The sequence below is a fragment of the Mizuhopecten yessoensis genome, unplaced genomic scaffold (genome assembly GCF_002113885.1).
Source record: "Mizuhopecten yessoensis strain PY_sf001 unplaced genomic scaffold, ASM211388v2 scaffold3007, whole genome shotgun sequence".
In the NCBI taxonomy this organism is placed as follows: Eukaryota; Metazoa; Mollusca; class Bivalvia; order Pectinida; family Pectinidae; genus Mizuhopecten; species Mizuhopecten yessoensis.
The window spans coordinates 131,159-144,131 of NW_018404829.1; the positions used below are offsets into that span (position 1 = coordinate 131,159).

The window sequence follows — 12,973 nt, forward strand, 5'->3', positions numbered from 1 at the left end:
ATGACTATAATACACATTTAAAACAAATTTCGAAATGGGTGTTAATAATAGGCGAAATGCGTGTAAATGTCATGCGCAAAACGTGTAAAATCTGGTGAAATACGTGTAAACATCAGGCGAAATACGTAAGTAATTCATTACACGTATATGTTTGTATAATACAACATATATCTTAAATAATAAACAAAAAAGTGGAACAGTTTTGGAAGCAATAGTTATCAAAGTCCGATTTTAAATTCTGTTCTAACATGACACCGTTTTCCGTTCGGATGAAGGATGAAAACATATGCAGTTTTGATCAACTAAATCAAAGATATAGAAGAGCCCTGTGAAGGGTGAAAGGAGCTAGTTTTTTAGTCGGTCGTTACATCTTATTTTTTCTATGTTAACTTACTTCACATGGACATTTAATCCATTTTATATATATATATATATATATATATATATATAACATTATTGTTTCCATTTTTCGAATCAACTTGGGTTTAAGATTAGCATGTGTCTTTTCATACACGGGACCCATGTCTTATCTAAGAGGAAAACTCAGTTAAAAATATATTTGTGTATGTATTAATCCAACACATGTCTATTCTGCCAGCTTAATCCTAGACATGTCTATTCTGCTATCTTAATCCAAGACATGTCTATTCTGCTATCTTAATCCTAGACATGTCTATTCTGCTATCTTAATCCAAGACATGTCTGCTCTGCTATCTTAATCATCAAAGACATGTCTATTCTGCTATCTTAATCCAAGACATGTCTATTCTGCTATCTTAATCCTAGACATGTCTAATCTGCTATCTTAATCCTAGACATGTCTATTCTGCTATCTTAATCCAAGACATATCTGCTCTGTTATCTTAATCATCAAAGACATGTCTAATCTGCTATCTAAATCCAAGACATGTCTATTCTGCTATCTTAATCCTAGACATGTCTATTCTGCTATCTTAATCCAAGACATGTCTACTCTGCTATCTTAATCCAAGACATGTCTACTATGGTATCTTAACCCAAGACATGTCTACTCTGATATCTTAATCCAAGACATGTCTACTCTGCTATCTTAATCCAAGACATGTCTGCTCTGCTATCTTAATCATCAAAGACATGTGTATTCTGCTATCTTAATCCTAGACATGTCAAAACTGCATATGTTTTCATCCTTCATCCGAACGGAAAACGGTGTCATGTTAGAACAGAATTTAAAATCGGACTTTGATAACTATTGCTTCCAAAACTGTTCCACTTTTTTGTTTATTATTTAAGATATATGTTGTATTATACAAACATATACGTGTAATGAATTACTTACGTATTTCGCCTGATGTTTACACGTATTTCACCAGATTTTACACGTTTTGCGCATGACATTTACACGCATTTCGCCTATTATTAACACCCATTTCGACTAATGTCTACACGTATTTCCACAGATATTTGTAATTATTTCGCCTGTTACTTAGACGTATTTCGCCTGATATTAACATGTATTTGGCTTGATATTTCCACGAATTTCACCTGATAAACATGTATTTCGCCTGTTATTTACACCTACATCGCCTGATATCTAGACGTATTTCCACAGATATCAACACGTATTTCGCCTGATATTTACACGTATTTCACCTGATATAAACACGTATTTCACCTGATATAAACACGTATTTCACCTGATATAAACACGTATTTCACCTAATATTAATACGTATTTCACCTGATATAAACACGTATTTCACCTGATATTAATACGTATTTCACCTCATATAAACACGTATTTCACCTGATATTAACACGTATTTCACCTGATATAAACACGTAGTTCACCTTATATTAACACGTATTTCACCTGATATAAACACGTATTTTGCCTGATATTAACCCGCTTTCACCTGATATTCACACGTATTTCACCTGATATTTAAACGTATTTCACGTATTGTAAACACAACAATTCAATTCAATGTATTACCAAATGCACATTGCATATAGGCGTACAGAAAAATACATATAGATAAATACTTTACAAATATCTTGTACAATGGTGGAGAACATATGCAATAGATTCAATTCCATACATAATATTTACAAATTATGAAATTGTCATGAGTTTGGGAAAAACTTTAAGGTTTTCCTAAGGTAACTTAGCGGACTCTTATGAAGCATAATTTAGTTGCATAATTTAGTTGTTTATGAAATAATACAAATAAAGCCTTAATCTAACGAAATTTCTAGGAAATAACAAAACTTCAAAGTCAATCATACAACCTCAACATGAAGGTAGAACGAGTACTATATATTATATAATGAAATGAGATTATAACTCATTGTGAAGTAAAAGACATATATCTCATTCGCATTATACAGTAACAAAACTTTTAAAGCAAGACTTTGATACAGCTTATATTTCATAATAAATACGACTTCTCTTAACAGTTGCCTGAATCAAGAACTTACTTAAATTTCTAATAAGTTAAAAAAAAAAAAAAAAACTTTGACAACGTCCAGTCACCATTTCCGTTTAATATAAGATCGCCTACCCATTATAAACCTGAAATAAAAAATCCGATAAATGGAAGGTTTTTTTCCCCGACAGAAAATATGATTATGCCCGCCATTGTCTTAACACATTAATACAAGCAGGCACACGTTTTAGCCGAGTGTGTTACCTTTGTCCATCCCTTACCCCCAAAAAACACATTCCACCTGTTTCTGTATGGGAATGTTCACAGCTGATACCGTTTTGTCATCAGCTCTAGCTGACCGCTTGACGTATGGAGATAAATGACTGGCGAGTATGTCATCGACAATTACGGTGTTTACACGTAGCTAGCGGCCACGTCTCCGGGGACTTCTAGAGCGGTGTGGACTGTTAGTCCGCTCCTACTCCTTATCTCCGCCTATAAATAATGCAAAAAGGTTTAAAAGGTATCTGTGCATATTGAATGACTGGGACGTATTTCATGAAGAACTTTAGTTTGGTACAAAGAAGTCAACAAGAGGAACAAACAATTATTATGATAATTTAGACAATGGATTTTAGACACACATCATCCGCGTGGGTCTCCGGAGATCGGTTGTTTCTGTGGACAGATCACAACTTTGGATGCCTGGTAATCTAACGCGTCATATGTATTGTCTACGTACCTGTACGCTATATACAGAGATTACCTATACTATAGTCGCTATCCAGGGATTTATCACCAGACGGACGTTACGTCGGAGGGTGGCTGCTAATGTGTGTTGACATTTACAAGAAAGACAACACTTCACGACGTATAGTGATGTTTTAGAGATACCTGTTTAGACGTTTGTGTGACAAAGAGATCTGTAAAGATATCCTTGTTTCTATCATATATAGTTGACGATCATTTATGAAACGCTTTGTTTGTCAAAATACCTAGCCAGTAGATATTTTATATATTTAACAAGTACAATTTCATTATGTAAATATTCAATTATACCAATAATATAATTTCACAAATTGACTATAATACAGTGCTTACATGATGCCGTATGGAAACTTTTAGGTGTAAAACATGAAAATTCAGGATCCTCAATGTTTTCATAAGAAACAAATTTCTAGTCACCTTGGTAAGCGGTCACACAATAGATTACGATCTTATTGTATAGTGCCTCGTGTAACATTTCCTGATTATGAAATATAACTTCTCACGAACCATTTCGAGGAAATATTGATATAGAAAGAAGAGCTCAAACACCTCCCGGGGGCTACTGGGTATAGCGCGAGGGTTATTTACCTGAACCATTCAGACTGTCTGATATATGTCGGTAATTCCTGGAGCGACCAATCATATTTCAAGAATATAGTACGGGAGGCTATATACTGTAAACGTCGTAAATACGGACACTGTTCTTTTCGAAATGTTTATAAAACGATGATACTATGTTGTGGGATGTTTTCCTATCCAAGGACAGTCGGCAGTATTGGTAAACCTACGTTTTGATTATATCAGACTATAAAACTGCCTAAGAATGCTGAAGTATTGGTGTAGCTCATTGTGGTCTTTATTATCCCTGCTCAGTAAGGGTCGAACGTGGATAGCCTTCACCTTGCTGTGTGCGGCCCTCTTAACGTTTCACGAGCTCACGCGCGTTAGTGACGTAACAGACTATAACCACCCCGGGACTTGGATCCCTTTTACGGATAGCAATTTCCGAGCTGAAAGCCAAGGGTATCCCAGTGTAAAGGAATGCAGGGAAAACTTCGAACAAAGGAATAAGGTAAGTCTTATAAATTATAAAGTCTAAAGTTAATAGTTTCAACCAATGACATTTTTACTTTTGCTTTGAAATTAAAACAGTGACCAGTTAAAGCTAGTTTCCGTTATTACTTTGTACGTTTATACATTATTGTTGTCGTTGCTAATTACAATCAGCTGAATGACAACGAACAATACGATAAATAAGTCATTTGGTGGTCAAGTCTACTTATATAGATAATATCACAAGAGCAGCGCCGCCCAGTCACTACATGTGTACTTTTTAGTTATGTGGACGATTCCCCTAAACAGTATACTCAGTAAAAACTGTGTGACATAATATTGTCTGTACGACAGTAATGGTGTAAACAGGGGTGCGCCAGTCATATCACACCTGTCCTTTGATTTAGATTTAGGTGGCATTGACACCAAGCACATTGTTAATTGATTAGAAAAGTACAAATTATATTTTTAAGTTGATTACAAAAGTACAAATCATATTTATAAATCAATTGGGGAAAAAAATAGAAGTAAACAAAACAGGGCAAAATTAAACCAATAGAATAAAGCTCACGAACCGCTTGAAAAAAAAAGCCGAAAACAAAATACAAGTGATTTGGATTAAGTTATGATGAGCCTGCTGACTACAGCAGTGACACTCGTGCAGAAAGTGAAGATACTTGTTTGTCATGTGCACGCCTCGCCACAACAGCCTCGGGCCCCGCGTACTGTCTTCATAAATAAATGTGTCGCCTTCGGCTCGCTCTTATTACCAAACTTTCTTTATGTTTGTTCAGAAATAGACAGGACGGTGATAACGTAAGAGTTTACATGGATTATACTTATTATTCCCACTGACCTTTGCCCGGAGGCAATAAACATGTATCATTTCTGTTAAGAAATAGACAAGGTAGGGCAATATTGTAGCGTATTAAGGTAAGCTGTAATTAATTTTCGCTTTCACCCTTGTCCAGTGACAATAAAGTATGTCATCATCGGGTGTTTTTTTCTGGCATTAGATCTGTTAAAGTCACATTGTAAAGAAATAATGTATGTCCAAATTAATCAGAGTCGTGAGTTTTATCAAATGACAGTAAAGATATATTGGACAATGCACATACTCTACAAAATATACAAAAACTTTTACTTATACGATCTCGTTCAAAGGCCAAATAAAACTATACTTGCGTTTCCCATTCCCAGACCGACCATACTTTCCTCTGCCGATCCTTAACATTACTTTGTAGTATCTTAACGTCAAGTACGTGATTAAATGTATTTGTTTTTGTCGAAGTACTTAAACTAATATTTTAACTGGTTGTATGGTAGCGGGTGCAATTGAGATATTAAACAAACAATAACCTAATAAAACACAACATTATTTTTCGTTTTGTTGTCAAATTTGAGTACAATGTCTCCATTTAAAAAATAATATCTTTAATATTAATAGTATCAACTGTGTTTCATGTACAGTAACTAACCATTGGTGAAGGTGAAATGGGAACGTTTTTGTGTTTGATGAAACTTGACAAAGGTACTGGGAACAAATTGCAGACAATATCAACCTCAGAACTGTTGTATCAGCAGTTGGATTACTGACGGTATGAAGCATTCTCGTGGGGAGATCACTCTTAAATTATAATTTCAAAAACTAGACTTTAGAAAATTTAACATGTCATATTCCAAAGTTAAAATAACAATTAACGTATTTAAAAACTAATATCAATTATAACAAATAAAATGGTGACTCCTATATTTCTTTCTTCAGTTTATGTCCAATCACCGGACATCAGGTACTTAACAATTGTATTGCTTATAGATATCATAAGAGATCTACAACTTAATATCAATAGGAATTTTTATTCATTCAGTATTTTTACACACCTTTGACATGTGTTTCACGTGCCTTGTACAAGTCTTTTACACACATTTTACATGTGTTTCACGTGCCTTGTACAAGTCTTTTACACATTTTAAATGTGTTTCACGTGCCTTGTACAAGTCTTTTACACATTTTAAATGTGTTTCACGTGCCTTGTACAAGTCTTTTACACACCTTTGACATGTGTTTAACGTGCCTTGTACAAGGCATGTAATTTAGAGTCGCCAGGTTCATCACATATAATATTCAGTTCATTTGACCTTTTCTGTTTTTTCTGTCTACTACCTACTAACATCACTTTGATTTTTTTTAGCTAAGGCGTTAGCCGCCAGCTATTGGTATTACTTTAGTTAATGAGCTCAGATATTCATAAATGTCGATTTCCCACAGACGGCCTCTAGCGGTAGTCACTGGTACTAAATTGAATCATATACCGACGTACTGTCTTTATTATGCGTAACTTTGGACTCAAATGCACTTGAATGGCTTGTAAATATCATTACTTTTCTTTATAGAACATATGATCTTATCACAACGTCGTATTCTTATTGAAAATGCACCCTGTTTATCTCAATCGGGAACTGCTACTTGAATGTAGGTCATGCATGCTACACGCAACTTTCGGTAAAAATACTTCAGTTAATGAGCTCAGATATTCATAAACGAGACATAACGTCACCTTCTAGTAATACTAATCAACTGCAAATAAAATCCATTACCACGGACTCAAGTTCACTCAAACGTCATTGGATATAATCTTATTCTTAGTTAGAACTAAGTATCCTTCTAAAACTTCGTATTTACTCTTGGAACTGTCGCTGGATTAACCCTTTACACGGAAATATTGTCCTGTGATTGGCTAAAATTGGTGACATTTACGTCCCTGTTTACAATTATATATTGCGTGGTCAGAGCTATGAAGCGGTCCTGTTCCAACTAACTGAGGATAATCAAAAGTGCTAATCAGTAATAATATATCTGATTCACGCTTCATATGATTATAATGTTATCAAAATATTGCATATTCGTTCATCGTTAAAATAACAAATCCTTACTAAAAACTCTAAAAAAAGAAACGACGGCCATGTTAGATCACGCGTGATGTTATCCGTTTCCTTATATGGCCTTCACGGCCAAATATAGTATTACTACTGATGCGGTCATGTTTACTACAATTTCCATATTTGGTCATGACACCCATATTTAGACGTCTGACCTATATCGGAAAGATTGAGGAAGTTTCCAACATGGCAGTCAATTAGGATTTCGCTTGCACTTGTTACGTAAACTTGATAATTTAACGAAATATAAGGCGGAGTATAACTTACAATTATGTAGGAGATCAACATAAAAAGTTCATATTACAAACCTATTAATGGATACGGATCCTGTCAATTAATTCTAAAATCGCCTCCGTGTGATTCACACCAGGCTTGCCTAACTAAAATGGGATCAACCGGCCGGGGCAGATGAGACCGGGAATCATGTTAGAACTAGCCACTGTCCTTCTCTAGTTCCATATTGGTATTCTAACCTGAAGGCTTTTTTTACCTTCGCAGTATTATCATTTTGTTCTATTTTCATCATAAGATATGCTATTGCATTTTTATATCGCCTTCTCGCTAATTACAGCTCAGCCAGAAACGAAAATATGCTCCGATAGGCCTACATTTTATATGTCTGTTGGTGTGATTTGTGTTTTTCGTTTATTGAAGTATTACCATATAACAGGACTCTTTTATTTCAATATACACAAAAACAACAACACCTTCGGAATGATTTCAGACATATACTGCGGGAAAACACGAGTGATCTCCCTTACATTTAGACATGCGCACATTTTACTTTCGTTTTGTGTAGGCCTAGACATCATTCGCAACGCGAAGCGGAAAAGACGAAAATGCAGGCGAGTGTTGACTTAATGTTAGGCATGTTGTTTAAGCAGCATTGACAATGAACAATATACATACACTTCTGCAACGTTTACCTACTACTGATTCATAAATAAGGCTATGTATCCCGATTTCGGTGACTTGTGGCCAAGCATGCGGCCGAAGCCGCAGAGAATGGCGCATGTTGTCAGCGGCGATGACAAAAAGGAAGGTGCTTCTACGGTATGTATAGCAGTTATTATGCAAAAACAAACATAATAAACGGACGTTTTACTCTAGTGAATTACAGCGTCACGAGGAACGTCTTTCTCCAGACGTGTTGCAAAATTTTCGAACTGCTTAGTTGCAAACTGATTTCACTTAAGCGTTGTTTGTGAGGATATTTGGCCTTACATTTCTTCTCATTCAGTTAAAAAAAAACATGTTATAAACATTGTATTATTAGATTCATTGTGATGTTGGCTTTCATTGAAGTTTCAATTGTTATACTACTTGATGTTTTGGAAACTTAAACAAGTATAGTAGTTCTAAATATTATGAAATGACAGAAACATTAGGCCAAACAAATTACTTGTGTTTCTACTATCAGAAAAAAATAGGGTAGGTATGTATTAGCTAGGCATTTTATTGTTAATTTGAAAAATATCTTTACTGCGCTAATATAGAGCAGGAGTTCTGACTTTAACAGTGCATATAAAAACTTAAGGGTATTGTAGAACACAAATCTGAGATAAGTCTGGTTAACCACACTGGTGTCGAACACACCAATAAGTATAGTGTGTATAATATATCATAGTTTATACACATCATATTACTATTAGTGTGTCCAGTATCTGTGGGGTTAGCATAAACTCAATATTTGTTTTAAACTTTTAATTGGCCTTATATAATGATCATTTATAGGTCAGACAGGGTTTGGTTTCCAATTCGGAAACTAGACCTGTTAAAACAGTTATCATTTGTAATTTAGAGATTAAATATTTCTAAGCAGAAAAAAATGAACTATAAATATTTTTCAACCTTTTCTGAGTTGTACAATTTTAGAGTATCTTCTGTCTGAAATCTGAACATAACTTGTTTTATGATAAATGTGTAAAACAATTCCTCATACTGGGGTAAAGTTTTTCTATATATAGTCCCAAAAACTACAGATAAAATCCTTGAGCACGTACAAGATACAAAAATATATATTTTACGTCCATTTTGCAAAACATACAACATAAGCTACAAAGACAAAACATGAGTATAATAACAGAGACCAAAATATTACAACATGGAAAAATAAAATAAAAACATGTATGTACATGTAGTATACTGTAAGCTCAGAAAAAGAGTTTATCACTTGGAAAGCACTTAATAGGCACATTGAACACGGTAAGCACATCAGCACATGGTAATTTAAGCACATTTAGAACATTTGCATACAGCACATAAAAAACAAAACCATAACATGGAAAGCTTATTAGCACATAGTAGGCACATTTGCACATTGTAAGCAAAATAAAGGAGTGCAATGGACATCTCCATGTTTCCTGGTTAATTTCTTCTTTATGGAAACAACCAGGGGAGAGTGATGTTCTGCTTCATCTTTTGTATTAATGAAAACCGTGAATATCTAAGTGCGTGTGTTTAAACTAATTTTGTTTTGTTTTTACTGGTACCTTTTTATGTACACATGTTTTACCACCTAAGGAATTAGATGTCTTAAGCCCCCATATGATGTGCTGTTATAAGTTGAATTTAATGTACATTTTGTTTATATTTAGTTCTGCTACCAAAGAGATTGACTTATTGAAATGTTTTTGAAACATTTTAATGAACTCCTCAGCTTTAATGCCTTATTTCTCACTATACAAGCTCATATTGCTATGCCTCCTATTTGTTTGAATATCATCTCTAAACATTATTGCTGGTGCAGAAATTATATGGTAACTATGTTCTATTTTAGGGGGGGAAAGCAATCAATATTACAACAGACAGGGATGGTTATTGATGGGAGAAAGGAGGATGAGAAATAGGAACTGTACCAACTCTCTCATACCTTTGAGGACTTCATGAACTTTTTCAAAAGGCTGCAAGAACTATACCAACAGTGACATGACATTTTGAAATCTGTCAGTTACTTTATAGAGGAGGAACCTCTGACTAAATCATTTTCTCTCAGACACATGAAAGCCGAGTCCACAGATCCTTCCATCAGCGAATAGTTCAAATGTAGTTCAAATGCTTTCCTCGCAAACTTTTCCTTAATGGAGAAGTCAGTGATCTTTACTTGGAACAGATTGAATCTGTGAATATTGATGCTGAAAGCCTGATGAATGTGATTGAACAGCCCCTACTTGATGCTGAAACCCTGATGAATGTGATTGAACACCCACTACTGACTAAGGGCACAAATGTTGGAAACAACGTTTGTTTTGATCAATATAACACTATGGGTGGTGGGAGCAAATTGGAAAAAAAATTAAAAGTATGTTTTTAAAGATAGAAATACTGGTCATGGCTTCCTTTTAGTTTTTGTCCAATGAATTAAAAGTCAACGCAAATGTTAAGTAGTAAAAGAAATGTAAGATCCCTGGTATACATTGTACTTTTAACAATGCTTATGATCAATATCAATAAAATAAAATAAAAGTTATAATATGTAACTTGATATTTGTTAACTTCGCTCGATTTTACTGTGTCCAACATTTGATATTAAATCTTGTGTGATATATGAGAGGGATAGCACACAAGATTGTATCAATGTCAATGAAAGCAATTATTTCTTAAGTTTTCAACCATATTTCTTGAAACTTCATTTCTAAATTTCATACATCAATTGTTCAAGACAGTTTTAAGGTCAATTTCATTCAGTCAAGGTGAAGGCTACAGCTTCACAACCTGTTCATGTACATGTGACAGAGAAATTGTCAGTGCATTCCTAACTAAGTATTCAAACCAAATTTTATAAACCTTGATCCATCATTCTCAACATTAAATCATGCACTACCTGTTTGCATATACACAAGCAACCTCAACTTTCAATAAGTCCTGTTGTCAACATTTGTTGCACAATGCTATCAGTTCTGAAACCAACAATCATGACAACTGTAATAACATAGTATGTGTTCTAGCTGGTACATTTGCAGTACTCTTTTGAAATGTATTTGAAATTAATATGTGCATCTTATTTCAAATGCTAGCCTATGAAGATGATAAAGCTGAACATATGCTATAAAGTTGTTGTTTTCTTTGTGAAGAATTTATGCAATGGAAATAGAGGGAAAATAATGTAACTCTCCTAATCTTGTGTGTGTGTGTGAGTATGTATGTTTATATTTTGTTTATCTTATTCAATATTGAAACATACAACAATGTATCATATTGAATTAGAGTGCTTTTTATATTATTTGTTCATGGGAACACAGATTCAAAATAGTTCCATTTTTCATAAGAAGAGACCTTTTCACTGCAGTGAATATGTAAAACACTTTATTTAAAAGTTTTTCAAAATTATTGAGAGACTTGTAAATTTATGGGTAGCAGTAATCCACTTGCTTATCCACAATTTAGTTTCGGCAAGTAAACATCCTTATAAATATTGTTCTGTAACAATATACACTGACTGATGCAAAATTGAAACTTGAACAAAATTCACACGTATTAAAAAGCATGCCAACCCTGGTCGATGTGCACACTTTACAAGATAACTTGCTTGAATATATATTGATCAATATACAAACTTAGACGATAAGTTCAAAGTTGAGTGAAATCCATGCCTAATTAATTAGCATACTGTACTCTGATTGGTCAATGGTTTTATGCCAAGTAACTTTGTTAGATAAGGCAAGGGTTGATATCTTATTCAACAACAAAGGCAAAGTTCAAAGATGTTCACAATCTGTGCATAATCTATTCAATGGTTTAAAATAATCAGGTATTGGTCAAAGGGGTAAATGCCAGTTTCAGTTTTTAATGTTCTATGAAATACATTGTATGGACAAAGGGAAGCAATTCCAAATTCCTATGCAAATTAATTATCCAAAGGTTTAAAATGATATATTCTAGAGGAAACTTGGTACCACTCTTCTGACAAACCTATAAAGATATACTGTACACACAAGAAGAATAACTTCACAGTGGTACACTTTTACATAAAACTTTGATTCATAACAAATTAACAGTAAATCCTTCTGTACAATATGATGGGAACTTCGTCTTTATTTTGTTCTCCATTCCAAAAATATTATATATATCTTTTGCCTTAGCTTTCAGTACTTTCAGTACTTTGATTCTGTATTAATAACCATTTTGTTTTACATACAAGTGGCCCAATTATAGAACCTTGGGGTACATCGGTTATTATTTCACATAGATTACTTAAACAAGATTTTAAAAAAACAGTCTGTAATCGTTGTGATAAGTAAGATGTAAAAACTTGTAAAGCATTTTTTAAACGTTCATATATTTTCATTTTATGAAGTAAAATTTTGTGATTAACAAGATCAAAAGCCTTTCTAAAATCGATATACATAAAACCACTCAGGTAACCTGTATCTATCTCTTCATATAAGTACAGTATGGCGATATCTTGTATTCCTGTATCGATCCTGCAGTATTTTGTTTTTGTGTGTGGGTTTGAAGGATTCGGTATATACTATATGTAAGAACATACATAAATGGCATTTTTAGAAAGACGTCGTTTTAATGGGTTTTTTTTTAATGGATTTCATGATATTTTGCACTTGTTAAGGGACTGGACAGTACTTGTTCAGAGATTTAACGGTAGTTTGTATTTCTGCAAATATTTAACGGTAGCTTGTATTTCTGCAGAGCTTTAACGGTAGTTTGTATTTCTGCAGATATTTAACGGTAGTTTGTATTTCTGCATAGATTTGACGGTAGTTTGTATTTCTGCAGAGATTTAACGGTAGTTTGTATTTCTGCAGAGATTTAACGGTAGTTTGTATTTCTGCAGAGATTTAACGGTA

At 33.9% G+C, this 12,973-nt stretch overlaps 1 protein-coding gene across 1 annotated transcript in view; it reads left to right on the forward strand.

Moving 5' to 3' along the window:
* Positions 1 to 2,833: 2,833 nt before the first annotated feature.
* The window catches only part of LOC110446808 (carbohydrate sulfotransferase 15-like), a 30,556-nt gene continuing 20,416 nt past the window's right edge, over positions 2,834 to 12,973 (forward strand). The window contains exon 1 of the mRNA XM_021492120.1: positions 2,834 to 4,248. Within this exon, the coding sequence (XP_021347795.1) occupies positions 4,000 to 4,248 (249 nt within the window). The 5' untranslated portion in view covers positions 2,834 to 3,999. The remainder of the gene's footprint in view (positions 4,249 to 12,973) is intronic.